The sequence below is a fragment of the Lathamus discolor genome, chromosome 2 (assembly GCF_037157495.1).
Source record: "Lathamus discolor isolate bLatDis1 chromosome 2, bLatDis1.hap1, whole genome shotgun sequence".
NCBI lineage: Eukaryota > Metazoa > Chordata > Aves > Psittaciformes > Psittacidae > Lathamus > Lathamus discolor.
In genome coordinates, this window is record NC_088885.1 from 139,170,203 (window position 1) to 139,197,991 (window position 27,789).

Below are 27,789 nucleotides of genomic sequence, written 5' to 3' on the forward strand. Positions count from 1 at the left end.
TTATAGAAGGAAAAGGATTTTTAACAGATAAAAAACCTGCAAACCACTTGTTATCTTTTCTCCCTTTTGAAGTTATTCTGATAAGCAGGTGCCTGAGTTTTGGGAATAACTATTTGTTTTTTTATTTCCTCACCCTTCTAGGTTTACTATAATACAGATGATGACAGAGAAGGGTAAGACACTTATTGTTTCACAAACTTTGCAGTTAGCAGTTCAGACTCACAGAAAGCAGACACAAAATATGAAATCAGATAAAGCTGATCCCCTTTCTCCCACTTCCCTCATGTTCCCCCAGTAGGTGAATAATATGGAGAAGTGGTAGAGGGAGGTTTATTTTATAGTAACTTTGTTTTCCTTCAGGTGAGCTGGCTGCTTTTTATATCTGTTTTTTATTACATTTCCAAGTAAAACGTGTTAAAGAACACTAAGGCTCAATACAGGGACAGGACAATATATTTGATAATAAAATACTTACATACATAAATGAAGCACTGAATTTCTGAAAGCATTCCTGAAAGCTGTTTAGCAGTGTGCATGTGCATATGCGTGTATGTGTGCAACAAACGGGAACTGCAGAGAGAATACCCAAGTGTTCCAGAAAACAGAGGTGGAAAGACAAGAGGAGATCCTACGAAGGGAGATGGTTGGAAATGGGAGCATCCCTATTTGGCTTTGGAAGCACTGGAGGAATTGCATGAAGTACCTGAAATAGTTGTGAAATAAAGGCTTTAACATGTGTGGCTAAAGTTCAGCCAGTATTAACTGTAATGTGTGCAAGCTTGAGTCCTGAGTGAGCACCCTCAAATCTGAGAGCTTGGAGTAGCAGCTGGACTCACGTAAGCCTGCAAGTGTCCTGTGGCAGGGATTGGCCAGGCACCTGCAGCTAGCATTGACTTGAAAACACGAGGCCCTTTTTTTTCTTTTATGAAGCTAATGTTGTTCATAAAGCTCACAGTGGAATTAGAGAAACAAAGGGTTTGAACTAAGCACATTGGTTCAGTTCTCTCCTCCAAGACTAAAAGGAGTCACTGAGTTCTGCCAGAGTTACACCAAGGGGAGGGGGCAGCTGTAGTGCTTTCAGCCTTCTGCTTCCCCAGCAAAGCATTTCACAGCTTTGGGCTGGATCTTGCCCAGCACGTTATTCCTTTTGAACTTGCTGGCGTGTATGGTCTTTGATATTAGAAATATTGCTGGTGTTACCGGAGGCTGTCTCCTTGACCGCACAGAGGAAGTGAATCAATGTGTAAATATGGGTTTAGCTCCTTAGCTGTTTCTTCCCCCCGCCCCCTTCTCTCAATATTTAAACAGTTGAGGGCCTTTGGGGTTTTCAAAATAGTATGTGATGTTGGAATGTATTTCTCTGTCACCTGTCCCAGCCAATCAGTTTGAGCAACTTGAGAGGGCTGGAGAGTTCAGTTAAGCATCAAAAGGTAAATCCTTGCAGTCTCTGGTCTGGTGCTACTTGAGTAGCTAGTGGGGTTTTTGTCAGAGTACGAAGTGAGTCATGACTGCTGCTGTTGTGAGTGGGTCTCCTCCCCTGCTGGGAGCACAGTTACTGACATGGTCCCTGCTGTGTGTTTTCTAGTAGCAGTGTCCTGGTCAAAAGGATGTTCCGGCCTGTGGAGGAGGAGTTTGGTCCATCCCCTTTGAAACAAATGAAAGAAGAAGGCCTGAAAAGAGGTAATAATTCTTAACAGTTAGAAATAATGCTGTGGTACTCATGGCTTCAAGCTGGGAAGGGCAGGTGTGGCTCGGACCAAGTCAGTTGTTTGACACTAGTCAAATGTGGGGTAGATGGGAGAAGAGATCAGTACACCTGCCAGTATACAAGGAGACATTTAAACAAGTCCTAGTAATGACTTAGAAGCAGAAAACAAATTAGAAAGGACTGTGATATCTCAAGAAGGGATCAAGACAAAAGTGTGTATAAAATATAAAAAACTAGAAAGCTTCTTGGTCCTTAGCCAAGCTACATAGTTCATTAATGGTCCAGTAGCAAATCTGTGGTTGTCTATTTTTAACTTTTGTTCATCTTTTCTGTTCTGCATGGGATCACAATCAAATATGCAGGATGCACTGGGTCGAATACAGAGACCTAACAACAGGCAAGCTCCTGCTGACTGCAGACTTGAATTAGCCTGAATAAGACCTTAGAAATTTCCTAAGAAATTAGAAATATAAGGCATGGAGAGACATCTTCCAGCAGACCTAATTGAATTGTTTAAGAGTTTGCTTCCCTTAACTATTTTTACTACCCTGAGTGAATATTATGATCATGTTTCATATGCTATACCAATTCCTGTTTTCCAGTCTGCTACAATGAAGCTTAAGTTGAGTAAGTACCATTGAAGCAATGGTTTAGGTATTGCTGTTAAACTTAGCCCTAAAGGTAAGGATGAGCAGATAAAGTGATTTTGTCCACAAAATCTGCTTTGTGTACGATCACTTCCAGCGCAGTCCTATAGGTGACAGCTTCCTACACTGCCACAGTTAGACAGCCTGGAGAATATTTGCCATTCCTTCAGTCTCATGAGTTCTGTCATGCATGTTTATTGAAAACTCCAGGGTTTTGACCAATTTGTATAACTCAAACTTGCAAATGTTTTGAAGTTCCCCCATGGGTTTGTGAGACAACAAAGCAACAAGGTAGAGAAGTGAGCTGCACTGTCCTTAGCTGCACCATTTGTAAGACTCATCTCATCTGTAGAAACAGTTTCTCATGAGCATTTGCAAAGTTTCTCTGTTGGTTAGGGTGTGGTTAGGGTGGTGGTCTTGAACCAGGGGAAGCATACAGGATTACAGGATGGAGACTGATACCTTCCTGGACTAAATGGGAACATATTCTTGTTTTAAATAAATCCTCAGTGAATTATGTGAGGTCAGCTCTGAGTGCAGACTTGAATCTGGCTGACTCAAGGCATTGACCAAATTCACACTATCAGGGCTCCATCAAGCAGAATTGCAAAGCCACAAGGGCTACATAAAGAACTGTCAGAACTGGAAGCCTGGAATGTTGCCTGCAAGAAGGTATTGGTTTGCTTTGATTATTTCTGCCCTTTGCTGTGGTAAGTTGTTGTAATATCATCCAGGATTTGCAGCCATTTCAAGGGGAAGATTTCAAAGAAAAAAAAATGTTTTTCAACTAGTGGCAAAACTATGTTAAGTAATTAAATCCAGGAGAGGCACGGAACCAGGGAAGCTGGAGGATGCTCTCTTCACATCCCTTTCCTGTTCAGTGTTTCTTGCAATTTGGACTATGCTGGCTGGAGGCCAAGTCTCTTCCAGCATGGCCTTTGCTCTTTGAACTTCCTGCCATAGGGAATCCTGCATCTGGGATTGTACTGGTGGCGTAAAGCTCAGCTGAATCTGCCCATCTGACAATACTGTCTTTGCCACAGGAGTCATCAGGAATTAAAATGTTTTGCTGTTTTTCCCAGGCTTAGCCATACTAGAAGCTGGTTTTGTTCTCCCAGATTTATTTGGTCCAGCAGAATCAGTAATTCTTAGAAGAGCAAGTATAGATGGATCACTGGTGTAATGTTTGGGAGAGAGCAGGTCTGATATGTGAAAATACGCATTAAAAGCAATGTAATCACAAGATAGTTCTTTATCGGTAAGTATCACACAGTGAGGTGTTCAGGACCAGCAGAAGAACTGAAGTGACAGTGTATGGCCTCGCCTCTGCTTGATGGACCTAATTGTGGTACTCTCTGGTGGAATCAAAAGTATTAAGGGGGAGCATGCAAGAGAACAGGTCTGAAGGGGTTTGCAAACCATTGGTAAAACATTAGCAAGACATTGCAAAACATTGGTAAAAAAATTATTCTTGGGTAGCTGCATCTTCGTGGATTATTCCTTCGTCTCCTTGACCTCTAAGGGGGATACAAGTGCTCAGTGCAGAAATGTAGAGTATGTTAACCTGCAGCAAGTGTGCAATGCAGCTTGTCACTTGGTTAGACTTGTGGTCTGTTCCTGTTTTGAGTTCTCAGTAAGAGTTTTCAAATCACTTTCCCTTTTGGATTTCATAGGGAGTTTCCTGTTGATTATAAATCCAGCAGCTGCATTGCAGATCGGGGAGATTTCCAGTCCTCTAGTTCTCAGCTTGAAGAAAGCCATATTTTTGTCTATATATTGCAAACTGTATTATTAAAGTGAGCACATTTACAACCTGGTGACAGCGGGATGAGGGTGCATCAAGTATGAGTTGTATCACATTGTCACAACCATGGCTTGGCATTCAGTGGCAGTGCTGCTGAGCCCAGTAGAGCTTTTACAGCCCCTTTTCTTCCATCCTGGCTGTGCTTGCTGCTGCATGCCAGCTGGCCTTCTCTCCGTGGTTATGCCAGCATGAAGGCTTGTGGGGCTGCATTGTAAGCAGAAGCAAGGACCTGATTTGTCTGAAGAACAACTCAGAAAAAAAGGGTTGTTTTTTCACTCACATCTGCTGTTTGAGAGAGTTCATCATCCAGGAAAATTCACCGAGACGGGCCAGAGTAACAGAGCATAAGGGCAGAGATGAGACAGCAGCTTCTTAAGGCATCACTGTCACCAGAAGTTATTTATGGAAGAGTGCTCTAGTGAATCAAAGCTGGGATTTTCACACCTGTTGGGGGAAATTAAAAACCAACAAACCCCCATATGTTTACTAATCCTGGCTCTCTGTGTGTATAATAGTGATACAAGTTTCCCATTATCCTTGTAATGGATCCATCATTGAGCGTAACATTGCCTGACATGACAAGCACAAGAGGTTTAAAGCTCAGCGCATGGATTGTATGATGTCCCCAGCTTTAACCTCAGATCGAGTGATTTTTACTCCATTCAGATATGTTTGTAATTATTAATTAATTACAAAGGTCCACATGATTGAAAAGCCAGGAGTTACAGGACAGCCCTCTAATCACAAGGAGGTAATTACTGGTGAAAGTAGCACATTGAGCAAGTGCCTGCTCATGCAAGTGAATGTATCAGGACCAATAAAATCTAACTACTGATGCAGATTTTTTTTTGTTGTTCTCTTACATTCTGACAATTATTTAGGTTGTGATCCAACAGTATCTCAGCTTCTAAGCCCCTTAAGAGGACACTCTCAGGCAGGTCCCAAACTATTAAAACATGGATGAATAGGATGTCAGCTTTGCATGCCTGTGGTAGCAGTCTGAATTAGAGATTTAAAAGCCCACCATTATCCTGCACATCTGGTTTGTAACCCAAGGCAGGGGACTGATCTGCTCATGTATTACATCTTTATTTTCAGTCATTTTGAAACCTGGGCAAAGAAGATACAAAGAAGGTACATTTCTCTGCAAATGGGCCTGAGTCCACCCTGCTACAGTCTTGACCTGAGAGTTAGGTTCCAAACAACTGCTTTTGCATGAAAAATACTATCATCTCTGTTGTTTAATCTGCAAGTCATCCATTGAGTTACCTGGTGAAGATATCTTTTGGACCACGGGTTTTGAAAGACATCTTTTTCTGTGTACCAAAAAATGAGGGATGATTACCAACGTAGTTTCTCACTCAGACTTAAAATACCTAACAGTGCATGCATATTTGTACCTCACATGCAGCACTGCTATTTGAAAAGGCAGTTTATTTAGGGAACAAAATAAGTTCTGGAACATCTTAGTTAACTTGCTACTTTATCTGTCATGCGAGATTGCACCTAAACACTTCTCTAGTGCTTATGTTGATTTACTTTGTGGCTGCCTGCTTTGCTTTTGCCATGTCAGCAAGTTTCTCCCTCCTCCCTGTACAAGTCGGAGGGAGGAGAACAGAGCTGGAGAGGGCAGAGCACTATGCCTGTGAGCCACTGAGACCCAGCAGGACACCTGGGGGAGGAAGAGGACATCTTCAGGGGTACAAATTGCATTTGGGTACCTGAGCAGGTGTGGGCACACAAGCAAATGCCTGCCTGCCAGCTGTGCTTTTGAATGTCTCCCCTGTAAAGTCTCAAATGACTTTGGACTTGTTCTTGCCAGTGTTTATTTTCAGACTGGCCAGACCCATTTGCAGTCATCTGTGTGGTAATGCCAGAGAACTTTCTTTTCCTTGTTGTTGATTTTGCTTTGAAAGGCTCAGCCAAAGGTAAACCAGACTTAGCTATTCTGAATGTCCTTTCCCAGCCTTTTGGATGAAGCCTGGAGAGGTGCAAGACGAGACACAATTTTAGGAAGACCTAGCTTGTGTGATTTGCCCGAGGACAGGTCCCCAGTGCTTTTTAGTTTCTCTGATTTCAGTAAATGGAGGTTGAAATTCTGGAAGATATAGCTTCCTTACGTTAAACTTGCTGCATCTTCTTTGTGTGCTTTCAAAGCAACTATGATGTGTCTTCCCCATTTAGATCACTAATGATATAAGAGCATATCTTTTTAAAGTGCGGACTGTCTTCAGCACTTCATTTTATCTGACATGGATTAATATTTGTTTTTCTACTCAGTGTGGGTTGTTTCATCTGTTCAATTGACTGAACCTGCTCCAAGTTTGACTTCTTTTGTTTCAGTGCTTTTGTATGTGAGGAAGGAGACAGATGAGGTGTTTGATGCTTTGATGCTGAAATCACCCACAGTAAAGGGGCTAATGGAAGCGGTAAGTATCTGATGTCCTCTCATTGTTTGTCTTTCTTAGCAAGAAAATCTTGTGGCTTTCAATGTATTATTGAGATAAAACATAATCTAAAGATGAAATTATTCTCAAATACATTTAAAGCAAAAGGCTTCCTGAGGCACGCCTCTGAAATGCTGGCATGTTCTGAATTCAGTGCTGTAAGCAGGTTGCTGGGATTAAATAGTGTTGTAGAGCTGATTTATTGGAGACCTGTGCCTTGAGGGATGGAGGTAATTAACCAGTGTCAGGGAAGTAGAGAGGTGCAGGCTCCATTTTCTGAAATATTTCTTTCTGAACTGATAATTCTGTTCAGTTGCCTGTTGAATCTTCTGTAATGCCCATTGGTGTGTTCACAACCGTCTTTTAAAGAAGAGGCCCAAGGATACACTGTTTCTGCATGAATCTATATGGCTTTTGTGCAATTGCTGTTCTTAGCATATCAGAGGCAGCTGCTGAGCCAATGCAGACCAGTCATTCATACCTTCAGTCTGCTTCCTTCTCTAACCCTCACTCACAGAGTGACCTACCAGCCTGCCTCTTTGATGCTTCTTTGACTTGAATTTTTTGCTTGCTACCTATGAATTGTGATAATTTCCACATTTAATCCTGTTCGTAGGAGCTGAAAGCTAGTAGATATGTGAAATCTGGGGAGGGAAGAGTTAAGAAGCAACTACATGTCTCAGTTCAGTGAGGGGACTAATGTGTGACTGATGTGTGGGACCTGAGTTGATTTCCAGCATTTCTTACATGTAGGAGAGAAAACAGGAATGGATGAAAGTGTCCCTAGAACTTTCCCTAGCACTGTCCCTAGAAAGTTCAGCTGAGTGCTAGAAGTGTGTGTAGTCGTACTCATAAACTGTCAGAGTGTCTTCTTGCATGTGGGCACTTCAAATGCAGTAAAGACTGAGTTATTTGGTCAGTATTTGGCCAATAGCAGAAGGCAAAAAAGATTTGTGGGTTAGTGAAGTTGTTTAAAGCACCCATTCAGATCGAGGTATCTCTGGAGAGAGTCAGCTGCATTCTAAGGATGTCCTAACCATGCTTTCACCAACACTGTTAGCTGTGACTGCAGCTCAGTTGTTATGCAGAGCACACGTGCGTAATAACAGCCAGGATTCACTTGAAGAGGCTGCAGTCTGATTCATGATAAGCTGTAACATAGTTCCATCTTGTCTCTGTATGGAAGTTAAAAGCATGTTATAACCCTTCTATAAGCCTTCAAGCTGACATGAATATTTTATCTCCATTAGTCTGTGCCTCTCCATGCCTGTTCTCCAGCCACTGTGTAACATAAAAACAAAGCTGATGCAGAAGCAGGAAAGGTTTCTGCCTACCTCTGTCAGCACAGCTGCTGACTCAGTGGCATGTTTTCAGCACCAGAGAAATCAGATCTGTTGTAAAATGTCCCAGTTCACTGGAAGGAACACATTCAGAAAATCTGAATTGTCTTTAGAAGGATAACGTGGATAAATCAGTGCCAAAAAGCTGTCAAACTGCATAATCTCAAAATTCTCTCTACAGTCATTTCAGCATGCATGTGATTTTGAGATTGTGCACATCCTGAATGTGTAACTCTAAATTCAGTGTAAGAACTTAGAAACTGAGGCTCTGAATATTATAGAGCTCCAGCTATGAGAGACAGCACCAAGGAGCCGGAATCATACCCTCCTCCTTTGTTTATGGATTTTAATTATTTTTGTGTGTGTGTTTTGGTTTTGTTTTGGTTTCTGGGGTGTTTTTTTGTGGATTTTTTTTTTTTTTTTGTTAATCACTATTCCTGGTCTGTGGCTTTCTCCTGATTTTCCATGATCAATGATACTACTTTCTCAAATACTATGTTTATTTTATTCTCTCCTATACCCCCATTCCAAATGAACAATTAGATTCCGTGCATCTCAGAATGTGATGCAACTGTCTGGCTTTTTAGATGTTTGCTTCCTACTCTGGTCAGTCTTGATCGACAGAAAATAGTGAAACAATTGCCTGTCACAAGCCATCACACACATGTGATGACTGATCAGCTCTAAATCCTGCTTTTAGCCTCATCCAAAGTCAGGTTTACTTTGTGGATCTCACTAGGCCCCCAGTCTTACATTGTGCAGATTCATAGATTAATTCAAATTACAGAAGGCAATCTAAATTGGGAAATTCAAGCATCTCCCAAAGTCTTGCTAAAATTATAAGTGAACAGCTGAGCTTAACAGAGCTTGCTTAGACCAAAGTTTCATAGATACCTGTCTATGTATGTATCTTTCCAACCAAAGCAGGGCAACAGACTGGACCATTCCATAGAAATAAGTTGGCAAAGATGTTTTCCTACATGCCTCAGCCAGCCCAGATGTTACCCTGTTTTCCCAACTCCAGCAGGGAAAGCATTTCTGGTGCCTTCTGCAATCAGATATGTGCTGCAGACAAATTTGCCATGCCAGGGGACTGCAGCCAAAGGGATACCCTGACCGTTATCTCAGTGCCACTCTGAAGGCTGTCCCACTGTGTCAGGCATCCTAAGAGAAGGAAAGAATTCTTTGCTCAGACGACGATTGAAGAACGGCAATGGAGATTATAAAGGAAAATATTCCTCCAAATAAAGATATATTTTTAAACGTTGTTGTAGCCTGCTTGGGGCCAGGTGAGAAATCCTGTTGTTTTATTTGGAAGTTGGCAGTAGTGGTGTTCCCTCTGAGTTGGCAACAAATGTGTTTCAGAAGAGGGTGTTAAGTGAGATGCCCTAGCAGATGCTAGCTCTCCGCTTTCTCAGATTCTGCAGCAGGACTTAGCACATTTGCACTGGAGACTCATTTTCTGAGCCTGTGAGGGGGAGGCCCTCCCATACCCCTGCTTCCAGCCTTGCTTCCCCAGCTTGCCGTTTGGTATAATTGGTTGAATCCCTAGGGGTTGCTGAGAAATGTGCTTATTCAGTCAGCTGGAAGTCTTTCACAAAGCTCACTAATCCCTGCATGTTATATAAATCCTACACCTGTCATAGGCAGTGTGACAGGCAAGGCTTTCTCAGACCTACCACTCATAGCTTATGTAGGAAGTTGTGTCCCAGAGTCCCAGACCACTTTGAGCAACATTTGGAATGTGCGTTAGGTATCCCAAATATCCTAGGGAAGTTTTACGCTGGAATGTGCAAAATGTTGTATATTAGCTACTATTAAACCTTCTTGGCGCAGGAATGTTTCTCCTTGCTTGTTTTTTTGCATGGAGTCAGTTAATAGTGTCTTCAAGTACTGATCTCTACAATACCACTACAATATCACTTCAGAGTTACTAACCCAGAGAGGAAGGTGTATTGTTTCCTTATGTTTGCACAATTGTGACATTTTCTGCAGTTTCAGGTTGCAGTTTTTCTCTGATGCCTATAATGAAGGATTTTTTCAACAATCTGGTGATTGCGGAAATTTTTATTATCGCTTTACGTGAAAGCTTAAATTTAGAGGTACAACAAAAATACAGACACTAAAGTGCAGCACCAGATCGCTGATCTGGCATCCTTCTGTTCTTGGTAAGCAAAGCTAGAGGGTGAGAAAGAAAAAGAGGAGAACATGAAAGTTTCTCTGAGGACTTTTCTAAGACAGTCAAGATTTCCCCTCACAGTGTGGCACCTGGACACCCCAGAGGAGTCACCAGTCTTGGGTCAGGCAGCTGCAGCTGGGCAACACAGGATGAGGCATTGAAGGAAGGGAGACTTGGAAAAATAGTGTTAGACAGGGGTAGAGTGTGAGTGAAGGGCAACATGTGGTTATCTACACAAGTACTTCTGGTTAGCGATAGGTGATTCCTTCTACTGGGAATCATACCTGTGGGCACTCCCTTGGATTTATGTGTAGGCTGGGTCAGGAGTTCACAAGGACTAGATGCGGCACGCTGTCCCATCTGTGATGAAGAGTAGCTGGAATAGGTTAGGGCATCCCACACAGGGTTCTGACAAATCCTGGGTTCAAGTCACTCTTATTCTGCCCTGTTTGGAGCAAAGACTTGAACTTGCCTTAGATAAGGTACATAATGGAACTTCTGTGTAGGATGCATTTCTACCCTGTGCATGTGGTTACATAGCTTTTCTGTAGGCTACATGGCCCTTTGCATAGGCTACAGGAAGCTCAGAGTGAAAAAGATTGTTTTGTAGTCTGATAGGATGCTTGATATTGTGAGATAAGACAAGTGGTGTGAAGCCCCTCTTCTAAGTGTACAAAGTGGACCACTCCCCACAGCAGGGAGAGTGTGACCATACAGCATGTGAGCTTGCGCAGCCTTGAATGCTGAATTAGGCCTCTCTCAAGGCAAGGAAGAACATGGAACCAGGGCTACCATCAGCATCTCTAGCACCATATCCAAAAAGGCAGTGAAACATGCTGGTGCGAGTAAAATGGAAGTAGTAAATACAATCCACAACTTATTTTGTATTTTATTCTCTGCTAGGTGCAAAACTTAAGGAGTGGATGGGTAACCTTATCAGTTACTCCTTGCTTACATCCTCCCTTTCTGTTTGCCACAGACGCACACTGTGGTCAGAGGAAGCTGCAGTGTAAAAGAAGTTTTATTGGTTGTTCAAAATCTTGGAGTTACAATTTTTTATTTAAAAAGTATAGTGTATCTTAGGTGAGATGACAATTGTACAAATATAGGTGAGGAAGGCAAGTACAGGCTAACTAATTCTGTCTCTTAGAGAATTCTGGCTCTCAGGATGGGAGCTGTGCTTGGGTTCAACCTGTGGCTGTTTGAATCTGTCCTTGGTGCTGAGTTGATCCATTGCTTTCTTTCCATTTTCTACTTCATGATAATTGCTTTAATTTACTTCTCTAAATTATCACTTTTTCTCAATGGAAGCCCGAACACAAACACAAAGAAAGGATTTCACAGTGAGTGATGTTTGGCAGTCTTTAAATGGGTTTTTAATTGTGCATTTTGGTTCTCTAATGCGGAAGATAAGTAGTCAGCTATTTAGCTGTAACTTCATTTCACCTGGGAAGAGCAGGAAGCATACTTCAGTTGGCAGTGGAGTAACACAACATTTATCACTGACAAAAAGTCATTTTTCTGTAATTATTTTCCATTATGGGGCAATCCTTTTCTAAAGTATGAGCTGTGAGACCTGTTTCCTCAAAGAAGAGTTATGATTTAGAGAGGAAACATGGATCAGATGGAGAGTTTGGGGACACCATCTCCACCACAGGCTCAGAATGGACGTCCAAAAAAGTTACTAACGCACTGCTGCAAAGCAATGCCAAAGCACCCCAGTGAAGTGCTTGTTGGTGTTGGTAATTTGTCAGCTGAGTAGTTCTTCCTTTTGGTGGAAGAAGCCTTTCCTTCCATGAGCTCAGAAAGAGTAAGAAACAGCAGAAAGGCAGCTGATCAGATTGAAATTCCCTGGTAAAATCTGAAGCTGGGAAGCGTTGATTCCTTGAGCAGAGCAGTAGGAGATGCTGAAGCAGTTCTGATGACTCACACCATATGAAAACTATAATCCTCAAGTTTCTGGATGGAAATGATTGTTTTTTTCTCATCAAGATGTTTAGGATTATTCTCCCTGAATCATCCTTAGATGAAGCTATAGTATGGTTGCATGTGATTTTTCTATATAGCTATCGTATTAAAATCTGAAGAGATAGTGTTTTAATGCCTTATGTGAAGCAAGAGGTTATAATTTCATATTTGTTATTAGTCTTTAATGATAGTTTTGTGTATTTTAATGATTTCAGATCTCTGAGAAATATGGGCTGCCAGTTGAAAAGATTGCAAAACTTTATAAGAAGAGCAAAAAGGGGTAAGTGATCTAACTAGGGGCTATTGCAAGATCCTTTAGAAGTACTTGGAGATCCCAACTATGCCTGGGCCTCATGATGCTGGGTAGCATAAACACTTCTAAGAGACTTGCCCATATGCTTGAAATCTTAATGTCTATGGAGGCAGAAAGGGATGGCAGAGGAGGAAACGTGGTTCTCCAGTCTGTGTCTGACCAGTGTTCACAGACTTACTGTGAAGAAACAGAGTTTGTGTTTGGAAAATGTATTTGGATAAAGTCTGTTTTGTAGACCATATGCTTAATAACTGTGAAGCACTAGCATGGGAGAGGTGCTAGTGAGGAGTTTCTCTGCAGTATTAGGAAGAAGTAGGCTACTGTCTGAACCTGAAAGGCAGGCAGGCAATGTTTGCTGCAGGGGTTTTAGCTGGGTAAATTTAGACATGGGCATCACAGCTGTGATTTTAGAATAGCTAGGCTACTACTCCTCATCATAAATCTAAATCTCTTCACTTTAACTTTTTTCACTTCTAAATAACTGCAATACGGTAGTGATATAATTTTAAATCTATGACTTATTTTCAGCTGTAACTCTAGCTTAGGGAATTGTGTCTGGGGATTTCTTTAGCTTTTGAGAAGACAGGTGAAACTTCTCATGTTTTGCTTCTTCCTAACACTGTTTCCAAGTGATGTTTTCTTGGAAGAAACACTTTACAGTAAAAAATCAGGATAACACTCATATACACTTCTAATAGTTGTTGATACTCTCACATCCAAGCTGAGGTCTAGGCCTGTGAGCTGTGTGCCAAGCACAAATTATACTGCTTCCTCATGTTAGCAGCGCACACCATGGAGGTGCAGCACCTCACGCAGTGTGGCACAGGGGTATAGCTGGGGGACATACACCAGGCATGGGCAGCACCAGCTATTGTGTCTGCCAGGGATCTGGAGTGCAGTTCACCTTGTAGGCAGCTTAAATGTGTTAACATTCCAGCACTGGCATATCTCTTACCTTAACTACTTTGGGAAGAAGCAGCTTCTAACCCAAAGACTATGGGGCACATCTTGATGCTGATTCCCATTGTTGTCCCTGTACTGGCATGTGCTGGAGTCTGTTTTTGCGTTGTAGTGAAGAGAGCACATGCAGTGGAGCGCATGGCTTTCCCTTTCAGTGTCCTGGTATGTAAAAATGGTTTTTGCCTTTGTCACCAGTATCTTGGTAAACATGGATGACAACATTATTGAGCACTACTCCAACGAGGACACGTTCATCCTGCACATGGAGAGCATCGTTGAAGGCTTCAAGATCACACTGACAGAAATTTAGCCTCAGGCAGAGCCTTTTTGTAAGGAACCACAGCATTTCATCCTTCTTGGAAAGCAGAAGATTCCCCAGGAACCTGACAGACATTGATCAGAGAAACTGTTACAAGACTGCTTTGAAAATACTGTCCATTCTGCACATGTGTACCCACTGCATATAGGCTTGGGTTTGTCAGGCACAAGGCCACTCATGTTAACCTGGTCCCTTATTTATTGTTCCCCACTCTCTAATGTATGAGCAGTTACCAGCCCCCAGATTTGTAACCAGATGACCCACTGCAAATGTGAAATGCAGCATTTTAATCCATACTTCAGTGTGGACAAGCTCATTCTAAAACATGTTAAGGAACCATACTGGTTTAGTTTCAGAAATCTGGTGTAAATCACTTTACCAGTAGTTCTCTCCATTGTTCCTAAAAAACTGGTGCAGTGCTAAACATGGGGAAAGTGGCTGACAGAGTTCACTGACTCAGACTGGTCCATATCTCTCTCTAGTGTATAGTCTTGCCAAATACCTCTGGTAGTTCTCAGCATGTAGCAATGAGGACTTGTAAGTAAGGCATTCAGCTACAAATGTCACTTGTAAGTAAATGGTAAAGAAACCATTTTAACCTTGTATATAATGTTTATAATATGCAATAATATATTTTAACTACTGTATGCGGGCATGTTTACTGCCACTATGTTTTTGTATGTATTGGGTTTAGGATTTAACAGAATCTTTCCTAGAGGATAAGGTTGCTGAAATCTGTTGAGTGTGTACTGAGAAGCTGATAACTGCATCTGCACCCATATGCTCCACCTTTGCCCACCCAGTTTTATAGTGCTACAGGGTCTGGAGTCGTCTGCCACAATGGTATTCACCTTAGGTGCCCAAGTCCCGGCTGCAGATCCCTGAGTGTCCCATCCAGCTGTCACCAAATCCAAGAGGCACCATGTGTCTGCTGCCTGGTGTGCCTAGAGATACAGAAGGGATTTCTCCTGTTCTGTTGATGAAATAGAGGCTCTCAAAGCGAGCTTTTCTTAAACCTGTGGAGGGAAAGGTGCTTTTTACAGCAGCCTGCTCATTCAAGCATGCCTTAGACTATAAGAAACAGGACTTAAAACTCTCCTTAAGGGTACTTGTCCTTGTATCTCCATTGAATGATTCTGTTTTGACTCTTAGGACAGTTGGGTGAGGTATAAACCTGGTCGTGATGTAAATATTTTATCAAAACTGGAACAATTTTACCAGTGGAGACTGAATATCCCACAGCTGAGGTGTGGAGATTGGTCTCTCTCACAAGGGCTGAATCTGAACCCAAGTCGAACTACAGAGTTATCCTGTCAAATTTCACCACTGTCTCATGAATTCTGTGAAGAGAGAAAATTGTGCATGCTAAAATCGTAATAGGAAAAGGGTTCAAGGCCTGAATGTGTCTGTTCTGTCTCCCTGCCTCTTCCTTTGTCGTGTGCTCTTTCTCCTTTTGATGAAGAGTTTTGTAGTAATTCCCTTATCTTTTTATAAATATGTACTCCAGCAAAGATGCTCTTGCTACCCTGCTTAAGAGCAGACATCCTGGGAACGAATACAGGGGATTTATGGTGGTTCAGTTTGCTTCTGCTTGGCTCAGGCTGAGATAAAATGTCTATGCTGACTTAGCCCAGATACTTTTTTCCTAAAGAAAAACAGAGGACAGTTTTGGCAAGTGGCATTAGGAACTGGGACCAGCACTAGGACTGGTGAGCACTGGTGTTAGTTCGTGTATTGTGGGAATCGCCGGGAGACGAGCTCATCAGATGATGACCAACAAGTCTCGTTTATTGCTAAGCAGATGGATACTTATATACCTTGCTTGCATGTTTATAGTTTGGTTACAGAGAGATCATTGGCTTACAGCTTTTACATGTTACAAGATCATTGGTTTGTAGCTTCTACATTTTTTTTTGCAGCTACACCATGCACCCCCCCACCATCCTCCTTCTGCACTTATCACTTAGTGGCCTTGGCTGTGATTGGTCATAGTATGTTGCTGTTTGCCGGTGTCCTTCATTTCCTCATTATCTGGCGTGAGAGGTTTGCACCATCTTCTACACAGATGTCTTGTTTCAGCTCGTTGATGGGAGCATGACCTTTTGACCTTTTTTCGACAAGCCAATCCTCCACAGTGTATCTCTCTGGTTTTTTTGGTGGTGTTTGAGATCCTAAGGATAGCAGCTGGGCTGTCTCAGTTGGTCATCATGTCTGGGCAGAAGCTGCAGGTGAAGCATAGGAGTAAATGTATGCAGGAGTTGAGCCCTGGTTCAGCACTCAACCCTGCCACCTAAGCTCTCTTGCTTATAGGGAATGCTTGTGGCATCTGTGGCTGGCCAAGACTGGGATGTGCTGCATTAAGACAGAACAGTGAGAATTTGGGTTTCACAGAGAAGGACAGGGATGTCCTGGCAGCAGCACCAGCACTCAGGTAAATGGGACATTCTGGGATCTGTTGGATGCTTCAGCATCTTGTGCCAAGGAGCAGTGTAGGATCAGTAAGAAATGCTGAGGCTGAAGGAGCTCTTTTCATTGCCGTTTCAGGAGCTTTCAATCAGGTGCTGTCCAGGGAAGGAAGGTTGCTTCCAAGATTGACTGGAAGCTTTTCTAAATACATCTTAAAGTGTGTGAATTCCTGGTACAAAAGAACTTAAGCTTCTGCTTTAGTTCCTTCTTACAGTCTCAATGAAGGTAGCAGGGTTGAGGGAGGTAGGTAGGATTTACCCTTATAGTAAGTTTATTTTTAAAATAACAACTAGAGCTAGTTAGAGATGGTCTCCCTTAACTTTATCTGCTGGGGTCTGACAGCTTCCTTTCTCTGCTCCAGATGCAGATGCATTGTGAGCACCTAAGACATTACAAACAGCACATCCCCCTGCACACCTTCAGTTGTAGTTGCAGCATCAGCTGCTGCAGGAGCACTTGAACCCTGGATGCTGGTCCTGGCAAGCTACAAGCTCTGAGGGTTCACCTTGTTGGTCAAAACAAGGCTATCAGAGTGATAGGGAAGGGCTAGGAAGAGTAATGCAAACTTCTGAAGCAGTGGCCTGCCTCATGCCCTGCTTGATTCAAAGGTCTTGAGGAGTACAAAGTGCTGGCATGTATATTGTTTAAAATATACATGTTGCTTTTGTTTAATGAAAAATATTGATTAATGCTGGATCTTCCAAATATTATGAGTTAAATGGAAGTAGGATTTGGCTGCTGTTCAGCAGGGGACAGGAATATCTGCCTTGCTTCCTTTGTCTCTTTGTGGCACTACTGTGGTTATTTATTTAAAGGAACAAAACTCCTATTTCCTTTCCTTCTTCAAGACTGTAGTCTTGAATCTGAATGAGTGCAGCCTCAAGGGTGGCTTTCTCCTCGGCTTGTTTTCCCTATGAAGAATTAGAGCAGTGCAGTGGCTGTAGATGTGTATTAAGAGACTGATAGAGATGCGCAAAAGAAAAATAGTCTTCGAAGCTCTAATTTTCATCCCTGCTACAGATTTGGCACCGTGTCCGTCCGTTTGATGTTTTATTATGAAACCCCAAATTTTAGTTTCTTTCTACATAGGCAGTTGCTAATATCCCCATAGTCAAGTGCATCCTTGCAGTGAGGCTTTGCTGACGTACAGTGGTGTCTCCATCAAGACATTTTGGAGGATTTTTACCACCAAATGTAAACTACTGAGAAGAGCTCTTTTTTCTTTCCTGTGTGTCCTCTCTTGTGAAGTTTTTGGTCAATGGAATTCAGAGATCAAGTGTCTTTCTTGTATATTTTCCTCTTTCAGTCTACAAATTGTTTAAATGTTGTAATTTAATTCAGTTAGCAAATACTAAACTCTCCAACTGTCAGAGATGCTGTATATTGATTGATACGAACAGAAGTATCTTATGACTTTTAAAATGTAAAGCTTATGAAATGTTTATGTGCTCTTCCATTTCCTATGAATTGAGACAAGATACAAACAAGAATGTTTGTGCCAAAGTTTGTGACAAGCCTTCTTTCTGGCAAGCAAGGAAACTATGTATAAATAGCGTGCTTTTATATTAAGAAAATAGCTCATGTAACTTAATAGCGTTGCAAGCGGGAGAGGGGTTTGATAGACTGTAAATACAGTTATTTTATTTTTTGTACATTTTTAAGAAGGAAGAAAATAAATATTCCTACGTATGAGAGAACAGTTGCGTGCTGAGGTGTGTATTGCTCCGTACTGGGATTGAGTTCCTATTTCTGAGCCCAGAAAACTCCAAAAACAAGAAAATATAAATTCATTCTACTGAGGGAACAAGAACAGAGACGCAAAAAAAATAATCACCAAAAGTGGCTGCAATGACTGGCCTGGTGGATGGGGGAGAGCAGTGCATATTGCCTACCTGCAGATCAGTAAGGCCTTCGATGCTGTCTCCGGTAAGATCCTCACAGAGAAGATGTTGGTGTATGGCTGGATGAGCAGACAGTGAGGAGGATTGCAGGCTGAACTCCTGGGCCCAGAGGGTGGTGATCAGCAGCATGAAGTCTAGCTGGAGGCCAGTGACTAGCAGTGTACCCCAGGGGTCAGTCCCAGCCTGTTGGGGTGCACCATGTGCTCCAGTGCCTGGGGACGGCCATCCCCTGAAGACAGGCTCTGTGCTGGGAGCCTGTCCACATCCCTGCCATGAGACAGAAGCCTTTGGCTTTGTACAGTGGGATGCACCGGCCAGCAAAGGTGGTACATGGGGGATTTTAGAATCCCCATGCAACTGAACACCTCCTTACACTTTGCCTTTTTTACTGTAATTTTGCCATAATACACTTAGGCTTTAATGCTAAATTGTATTATGGCCTTAATGGGAGAGCGCGGAGAACAGGTATCTTGGGACGTCTGGCACACTGGAAGCTTGTACAGTAAAGCTGGTCTGAGGGTGCACTGAGCACACAGGGTGCCTGGACAATGTGACTGATGCTCCTCCAGCCTGCTTCAAGCCTGGATTAATGTGCAGTTCCACAAATAGTCTGGGTGGGGGTTTAATCTCAAGAGGAAACGGCACTGGTTTCAGTTACCATCCAGCAGGATATCAACTACTTTTAGCACCATGGTGCTAATCCCAGCTCCACATTTAACCTAGGTAAAAGTAGGTAAAAGTTTGAGGAGCTTAGGGAGCATGCACAGGAGCATGCACCAGCCCTCTCGAGAGCCCGGCTGAGGCTGGCAGGAGTCCCTGCCGTGACAGGCTCTGCTGCCACCCCATGAGCCACATTTCAGAGCGACCAACCACAGCTACCACCCCCCCAGCGCATGATCCCATCCTACATCCTGTTCCCTGACAGCAGCAGAGGCTTCCCTGTGGTTTGCTCACCAGTGCATGGAGCTACACGAGCCTTTAAGGCTCTGGTGTGAAGGGAGTAACAAGGCATGGCGCATCACAGCTAGCTGCAGCAGAATGTTTATTAGTAGGAAAGGACATTTAGGGGATTTCAGTAGGAGAATTGGTTTGACCCATTGGCATCCACCATACATTGGTTTTCATCAAGATTGTTCAAGGTTACATATTTATATAAGAAAACAATAATTCATATTTAGGTGCAATCAGTAATTCCAGTATGAAAAAGCACCATGTCACAAAACAGTTTACAATACAAAAGTCTTCAAAATCTAACATTTAAAACAATTTGTTCAACAGTAATAACAATACAGTAAAAAAATTCTTACTTCCCTTCAAACAATACTGCTTATATATTTGGCACTGAAAAAGAAACTACCACAAGCTCACCTTTTTAACCACACAATGCTGTTTTGTGAGTGTCTATATACAAGGAAAAACATGCTTTTGAAGTCAGTCATTTTGCCAGGTGCAGTTTGAACTGCTTTCTCCATTAAAAAGGAAACAACTAAAAGAAGTAAACCTCTTAAGCTGCAGCTTGTTTTGTCTTTTGGCCCAGGACACGGTCTGGAGAAGCATCTCTCTCAAACTCGGTCCATGGAGTAAGTCAGTCCTGCCCGGAAGGCTGGATCTGAGCCCCTCTTCCTTCTCCAAATCTGACAAGAAGCGCAGACCTGGGCCCCCTGAATGGTCCTGTCTTTTAGGGACTGACCCCAAGTTCTCACTATATATTAAGCCCCCCAGTAAGATTCTGTCCCCAAACGTGCCGATCAGGTTCTTTAATTGCTTAATTCCGCAAGATGTTAGTTAATTAATTTTAGTCACCTGCACAAATAGTCTTAAAATGTGAATCCATTGGCTTTGTCCTGGTATAGCCAGCACTGCCAAGGAAATCAGCATGCACACACGGGTGAGCTGAGGGATAAGGAAGCCTGATACTCAGGCCCACAGAGTGCTCTGGGTTCAGGGACCCTTCTCTCAGGTCTCCTTGGGGGCCAGGACACAGCATGGGAGGACGGAGCTTGAGCTGGAGAGAGGGAAGGACAGAAAACAGGACTTTTCAGGAAGAATTGGTTTCTGCTCAAAACTGACCCCTATTAAAACGAGAACACAGGTACTGTGCTCCAGGGGCAACACCGGTGCCTGTGTGCAGCTGTGACGGTCCCTGAAAAGGCCGATAGATTCTAGTGAACATGCAGTCCTCGGTGCTACCGCTAAAAGCTGAACAATAAAAAGAAGAAGAATCATTTAAAATAGTTTTTACATCTTACACCAAAGATGCCACTACGAGAACACAACAGTGTCACACATTAAGTAGTACAGTCTTAAAAATGCAAACCAGCGCTGGTAAGACTTCCATACATTCTGCATATGTACAGAGAGAACAGCTTCTCAAGAGGACAGGCATAGAGAGATACTCTGTTTTGTTCTGAGTACGTCGCATAATACAAATACATTATCAGCATAAGAAAACTTTACTCAGACACTTAAGAGTTCAAGAAAGGTCCTAACTGGAAGTTAATAGCAGGGGAACTGGTGCACGTGCTGGGGGGCACAAAACACATACTTTGCCCTTTGCCAAGCTCTCCACCTCCTCTGATGGCCTAATCCTCTACTGCCATTTTACCCGGTAGGTTTAACATGTCGCTCTGCAGTTACGCGCTCCCGAAGCACGCAGCAAGAGCTGTTCTCAGTCTCCCTGACGAGAGCTCTTTCCATGGGCTTTGCCTGGCTGAGAACTGGCTGGAGACTTGGAGTGTCACCAGATTTGCTCACAGCAGAACCTGGGGGGCAGGGATTAACACATCACAATAGCTATAGGCAGCTACACGCAGGACACTAGCAATTCTAGACAGCCATAAGAAAAATATGAGGACCAAATTAATTTAATTCTTAGTCATCCCTCTTCTTTCTGAGTCGTAAAAATCTTCCTTAGAATATGTAGGTTTGCTTACAAAGCGTTCATCTAGAGAGGTATCTGGTTTTGCCAAGACACAGGATATGCTGAACTCCATGCTGCTGCAGTTAGTTTGCCCATGGTAGCTTATTGAAAGTTAGATCTGTTATCTCTGCTGTACACTGCAATGTAGAAACAGCCCGAGGGAAGAGAGATAAAGCTCTCCCTGTGGAATGGTCATGGAACAGGACAGTTGGATCTATTCAGACTTTGGCCATGGCTTATCTCAATTTATTAGTCTCTACAGCATCAAAACATCTGCCCAAATTTACACAAACAAATTGTTGTGGTTTAACCCCAGCTGGGGCTAAGCCCCACACAGCTGTTTACTCGCTCCCCGTGGTGGGATGGGGGTGAGGACTGGAAGGGTAGAGACAAAGACAGATCAACAGGTAAAGCAAAAGCTGCACACAGAAGCAAAGCAAAGCAGGGAATTCATTCTCCACTTCCCACGGGCAGGCAGGTGCTCAGCCGTTCCCAGGACAGCAGGGCTCCATCGCGCGTAACAGGTACTTGGGAAGACAAACACCATCCCTCCGAATATCCCCCTTCCTTCTTATTCCCCCCGCTTTATACGGTAAGCATGACATCACCCGGTATGGAACATCCCTCTGGTCAGTCGGGGTCAGCTCCCTCCCAGCTTCCTGTGCACCCCCAGCATAGTCACTGGGGGGGCTGGGGGGGTGGGTGAGGAGCCGAAAAGGCCTTGACTCTGTGTGAGCGCTGCTCAGCAGTAATGAAAACATCTCTGTGTTATCAGCACTGTTTCCAACACAAATCCAAAACACAGCCCCTACCAGTTACTATGAAGTAAATTAACTCTACCCCAGCCAGAACCAGCACACAAATGTGTAACTGTTTACTTCTGCACCCATCACGTCATTCACTCAGCAATATTTAAAAATCAAAAGGTACCAAGTACTTCCATCAGGAGAGGCCAACATTGGTCTCCTCTGGTTCAAGAGCAGAACAGAACTGAATATACAAATATTAACTGCAACACTGCTCAGACAGAATTGAAGTGAGCAAGTGGAAGAGATAAGCATATTGAAATGCGGCTCAATCTGTCCCCTTGCAGCATATGTGCAGACAAAAATAACCCCTAACATAACTAAGCACTTCGTTTTTACTAGGCACAGCGAGCCCACCTTGCTCGTAGCTGCTCAGGCAGCTCTGCTTTTGGGATCATGGGGACTTTTGCTAGCACAGGACCTAAAGAACCATCAGGGCTGAATCTGATAGTCCAAAATTAATAAATAGTCCAAATTAATTATTAATAATAGTCCAAAATTAATAAATAAACAAACCATGAACACGACTAAAACACGAATGAGGAAATGAAACGAAAAATACCGGAGCAACACGATCTTGTAGCACATTCGTATGGCTAACATGGAGCGCGACGTCTTTAGAAAGTTTCCTTAGGTCCTTATCTGACTGAAACTGTTTTTTCTTTTCTCCCAGGTACTAACAAAAACTATTTGGTCGCCCCGGAAATGGGCATAAGCTCCTGACAGGAAATGAAAAGCTGGTGCTGTCAGGGACCTGTGACTTCCCCCCAGCCAACCACACAGGACCCGTTAACCTTCCCTCGGAGGGCAGCCAATTAACAGCACAAGTGAAGTTTAGCACCTAAGAGGATTGCCTCAGGTGGGTTTGCTAATCACCACCACCCGGTCCGGAGCGGGAGCCCGAGGCCAGCCCTGGGTACGGCTGAACTGCCGTCCCCAGGGAGGAGAAACCCAGAGGTCACACTCTCGACGCGTGTTTTTGACAGTTTCCACCTGACACTGACAGAACAATCTCTTGGTCCACAGCCTCTGGGCGCTCCGGGCAGCATCGGGGCCCTGCACGCTGAATGGCGATGCCTCGGAAGATACTGCTCCTGCCTGGAAGAAATCAGCACCCCGTGGAATGAACCCTGGGAGCGGAGAGTGAGCACCGGTCAGGTTCAGCCTGCAGTGCATCAACAAACATATACACGGTCACGAAAACCACATTGTTCCAGAGCTTCAGAGTGCTCTTGAAATGCTTCATACTGCCATTACTTAACAGTGGGAAATAAACAGTGTGGTTGGCAAGGTACACACAGGAGGACCAAAAGCTGGGAACCAAATCAGAAGCTGTTCAACCCACACACATCAAGGCTGGCTCCTCCAGATAGCAAGGGCTGATGTTTGTTACCCATTCATGTAGAGGGTGGGGATGCCAACCAGGAGATGGGAGCAAAGCCTCAGGCACCCTGAGCGCCTGCCCAGGAAGGTGAGAACATCTTTGGTGTAAGGTCAGGGCAAGAGAGGAAGATCTAAGACGTGTCTCAGCTGCACGGTAAGAGAATGCTATGGAGACAGTGACCGTTGTGTGCCTTGAGATCTCGGAAGCACTTGGCAGGTTGAACAAGCTCAGGTGACCTCAGATGTGATCTGAGCCAGGGCCCCCATCGTCCTCACATGGTGACGTGGGGATGGAGCAGCCCAGGAGGTCCCACAGACTGGGCTGGTGCAGAGGAGCTATTCTGTGCTGACTATTGCTTAAGGGGTCTTCACCTTGCAAATTCAGCCCCTGATCTGGAGGCAGTGATGTCTCTTGGGGTGTTTCATTTCCCTAGTCTTTTCACCTTGTTCACTACAACCCAAGCTTGTTTTTGTCTTATTTATTGTGCATTAGTCAGCATTTTACACGTGATAGCTTAATCCCAAGTATACACATTAAAATAACTTTTGACCTGTGGGAGTAATGAGGAAATCAACTCTGTACATTGTGAGAAGCCCCTCACATCTGGCCCTTTCAGCTGTTATTTAAGATAAGGACAGTATACCTGAAAGGCTTCATATTTTATCCTGTAAAAATCTCCACTCCTGAAACAACTTTTCAATATGGATGATTTGGAAGCAACAGCAGCAAATGCCAGGCTGGAATAAGGAGTGCTGCTAACTGAGACACCCATGGTAGCCAGGGTCAGTTTCTGCAAGGAACAAGGAGATTGACTTTGCATCCAACAGATCATTCTACTGCTCTGAATGCCAGAGGCACCTGATGGCTTCTGCAGCCCCTCAGCGATGGCTGTGATTTCTAGGGTCACTGCTTTCCATGTCAGCTCACAAACCCTGCTGCTTTTTCCCTCCCTTTGCTTAAAACACAGCTGCTCTCACCTTCCCCAGCCTGCGAAGTATTCCCTGGGCTTCGAGAACCAAACAGAGCTTTTCCTTGTTGCTTACCAAACCCGAAGAAAGCTTCTGCAGGCAACGTTCTGCCCTCAAATACACTTAGGAAATGCGTTATGCTCTTCCTGGAAGCTGTTTGTTCAGCTCCTAACCTGGGCCTGGCGAACAGCACTGTTGCTTATATGTAAGAAAGAGCTTCTACTGCAGCTGCATGTTCATGCTGAAGATATTCAAAAGCATATTTTGTCAGTGCCTCTGCCTGAATACACAGCAGACAGAGCTGCTCAGCTAGAAGGTGCCATTTCTGGTCTAGCCGTATCTCAGAGCACATCACACCATGAGACTGATGTATCCCTGCTTTGTATCTTATCTGCTCACTGCACAGCCAATGGAAAACTCCGCATGCAGCTCTGAGCACTGCTCTCTGCGCTTGCCAAGTGTCTCTGAATTTCTGCGCCCAAGTTCTACCCGTGATACCAATGAAACTGACTTCTCCCACTGTGAGACTCCTCTACATGAGATCCCACCCAGTAAGACACAGAGCAAAGAATGCATCCAAATGGTTGCGCAAAGGGCAGGTGAACTAGTCTTCTTGACTGGTCTTGCACCAGTTACCTGACACCCAACTCTGGGCCCAAGGACCTCGCCAGGAAACTGAGGGCACACCATGGGAAAGACAAAGGGAGGTGTGGGCTGTCCAGCCCTCCCCTACACATGTTCCACTTGGCGTTTGTACACTAGGCGTCAAAAGGAAGACCTTCTGGAGGCTGCCTCCTGTATCCTGACCATGCTACGCTGCTGCCATATTGCATCTGCACCAGTGTGGCTAAAATATTGGAGAGAAGTTGTAAAAAAAGGGGGACAGCTGAGCTCAGAGCATTTGTTCTGAGGCAGGAGATTGCCCCCCCCCACCACGTGTCCCCAGGAACCTGCCAGCTGTCACCGTGTTCCCTGGCTCACATGGACCGAGAGACGTCCAGCCACGGCCGCGTTCTCAGATTAGTCTGCGGATTAGGGCTCGACATCAGTTACCGGAGTTCACCAAGTTCCCATGAGTCAGCTGAGCCGAGGCTTCTGCCCATGTGTGCACTTGAGCCCACAGCAAATGCAAGGTAATGCTACTTAGCCTGGTCTGCAGTGAAAGAAATTCAAGGTAAGCTGCGTTATTGCACGTTTGCCATCACTGAACAGAGCGCATGCTGAGAAGTGCTGGGGCTCAGCCCGCAGGGGCAGTTATTAAACCATGGGGACTTGGTCATGTGTGACCATTTCTTGTGCTGGTGTGCAATACTTCTGCACATAGAGCTCAGCTACCAAAGTTACACACTTCCGGCTTACTGTTTTAAGCAGCAGTGTCTAGAAAATGTGTAGGTCGTGCTTTGTAACAGAGAGCAACAAGAGACAAAATGCACTAACAATAAGACAAAAATCCTACAAGCTCCTAAGAACAGCAAGAGGAACAGCACAGCCCCGTGTACCTCAGGAACATCCACTGCTGTGAACTCACAGGGCTTCCAATAATCTGGAAACACAGATCTTTCTTCACTCCCTCTCAAACTGTAAGTGCTCACAAAAACATGCGTCAGCTGGTTTTGCAAGCATTGTGTGCCCTTTTCCCTTCTCAAAGCACCCTAAACCAAATCAGGCTGCTGCAGATCACACAAGCCACAGTCCTCACTTCACATCTTCTGGCCCAGAGCTTGGCAAGCTGATTGGGAATGCTGAATAAATGGGACTGGCATTTTCCACGGATTCAGTCTACATGCAGGATGTACTCATTAATTCCTTTGGACAGCACATGAGTGAAGGCTATCTCTTTCACATGCAGTACTACTGGAGAATGCATCTACAAAACAGAGGTGATGTGAAGCAGTATGTGCTGCCTGCCATCCTTCCTCCATGGAAATGCTGCTAACTGACTGCTTAAAGTGTCTGACTTGCTGTGCTGTTTTATACAGGATAGGTAATTTTGTCTCTATGTTTATGATGGCAGTTATGATAGCAAGTGGGAATAGCAGCAAAGCAGAAAATTCCAGTCAAGGTGGATCTCACTACTTCTGTCCTGCTGGCAGAGGTCTGCAGATGCTCCTATCACAACTCCAGCTATCAATCACTTCTAAAGTACATGCAGAGGCAGACAAATAAAAGAATAGCTAATAATATAAACCAATACCAATCACCAGTGGCAGTTGGGTAAGGAATAACCTCAGTTCACTCTGTAAATGTTTACACAATAGTCTTATCTCCAGCTACATCCTCTGCAGCTGGAGGCTCATTCTTATTCTTCCAGACTTTGTGAACTGTGGGAAGAATTACACCTCCGCTGGCCCGGGGGTTATCACAGGGGTTTTTTTCAACCACGTGCTGTACAGTTCTAACACGTGAAGCAAACCTGGCCCTAAAACCCCAAACCTACTGAGCATAAACAAATGGAGGGAGTAGGTGCTGGGCTAGAAATATAAGAAGAGATGGAATGCAGTCACTTCAATAATAAGCAAAGGTTTAAACGTTTCAGTCACATGCATCTGCTCTCACAACATTAAGAAGAAGATGGAACTGTAGAAGGTGTGCCAGTTCACCTCCAGTAAATGCCAGGTTCTGTAGGTCTGGGCTGCTTTGGATGTGGGTGTCTGCACTGAGCCAGTACGTCAGAAGTTTGGGAGGGTTCCACTAGTGTCACCTAGTCCTGCCTGTGCAGCAGTGGCGATGGAGTGCCTGGGAGTGATGGGGACAGTGGGACTGGTTGTTGCTATTTGGTAGAGTGGGTGCTGATCAGTGCATGCCCACTGACCTTCCTGCAGCAATCCCAGCAGGCTGGCCAGGCCCGTCCTGCTGGAAAACTGCCCTCAGAGCACTAAGAGAGAACACGGCTTTCAATAACCATGAGGTGATGGATATGGGAGATGGATACAGGCCAGAACCTCTGTAGATAAATCTGACAATTACTTCGAAGGAGGCAGGCACAGGCTGTCCTTTGAAGGGTTAGATTTGTGCACAGGATGTCTAATGAATATTAGGGAGAAAGATACAGGGAAGATTTCCATCAGCTGGAAGAGCTGGTGCAAAATTTGCCAGCGATGCTTGTAACAGCTAAGAATCCTAGGTATTGAAATCTGTTTGTGTCTGTGGCTGGGCCTCTGATGCTTTCTCATTTTCCCACACACATCATTTGAGACAAAGGTGTGTGTCGGATGATGTTTATTATTGAGTGTAATTAGCCACTCATAATAATTTTAGTACAACTGATTAGCAATGCTATTTTCCATTTATGTTTTATTTTAATATACTCTGCACTTCACACCTGGCAAAGCAAACGGTAGGGAAAAGTTAAGTCTAGAATTCTTTTCTCTCAGTTATTGTACATGCTAGCTAGTGTTCAACAAAAAGTTCTTCATACCCAGCTACTTCTTCATGACTTCTAATTAGTACTTAGCTAACCAACATCTGCAAAGCGGACTTATTTTACTTAGTTTATTTTAAATTAAGGCTACTGGGGATTAGCATCTACAAGGTCACTTGACAAAACGCCAACCTTGCTGATCAGACAAAGGGTTACTCTAATGGGCTCATGAATTCCCAGCGCTGTGCACTGCCAACACGGGTACCTCTCCAACAGGATCACAGAGCAGGCTTCAGCT

General features: G+C 43.9%; 1 protein-coding gene across 4 annotated transcripts in view; it reads left to right on the top strand.

Annotated features, from left to right (window-relative positions):
- GRHL2 (grainyhead like transcription factor 2) overlaps positions 1-15,415 on the top strand; it is a 67,777-nt gene extending 52,362 nt beyond the window's left edge. For 3 of the 4 annotated variants that reach the window (XM_065668711.1, XM_065668715.1, XM_065668713.1), the window contains exons 12-16: positions 142-173; positions 1,586-1,680; positions 6,503-6,588; positions 12,309-12,373; positions 13,562-15,415. In XM_065668711.1, the coding sequence (XP_065524783.1) occupies positions 142-173; positions 1,586-1,680; positions 6,503-6,588; positions 12,309-12,373; positions 13,562-13,676 (393 nt within the window). In that variant the 3' untranslated portion in view covers positions 13,677-15,415. The remainder of the gene's footprint in view (positions 1-141; positions 174-1,585; positions 1,681-6,502; positions 6,589-12,308; positions 12,374-13,561) is intronic. The other variant, XM_065668714.1, reaches the window with a different exon arrangement.
- The last annotated feature ends 12,374 nt before the right edge of the window (positions 15,416-27,789 follow it).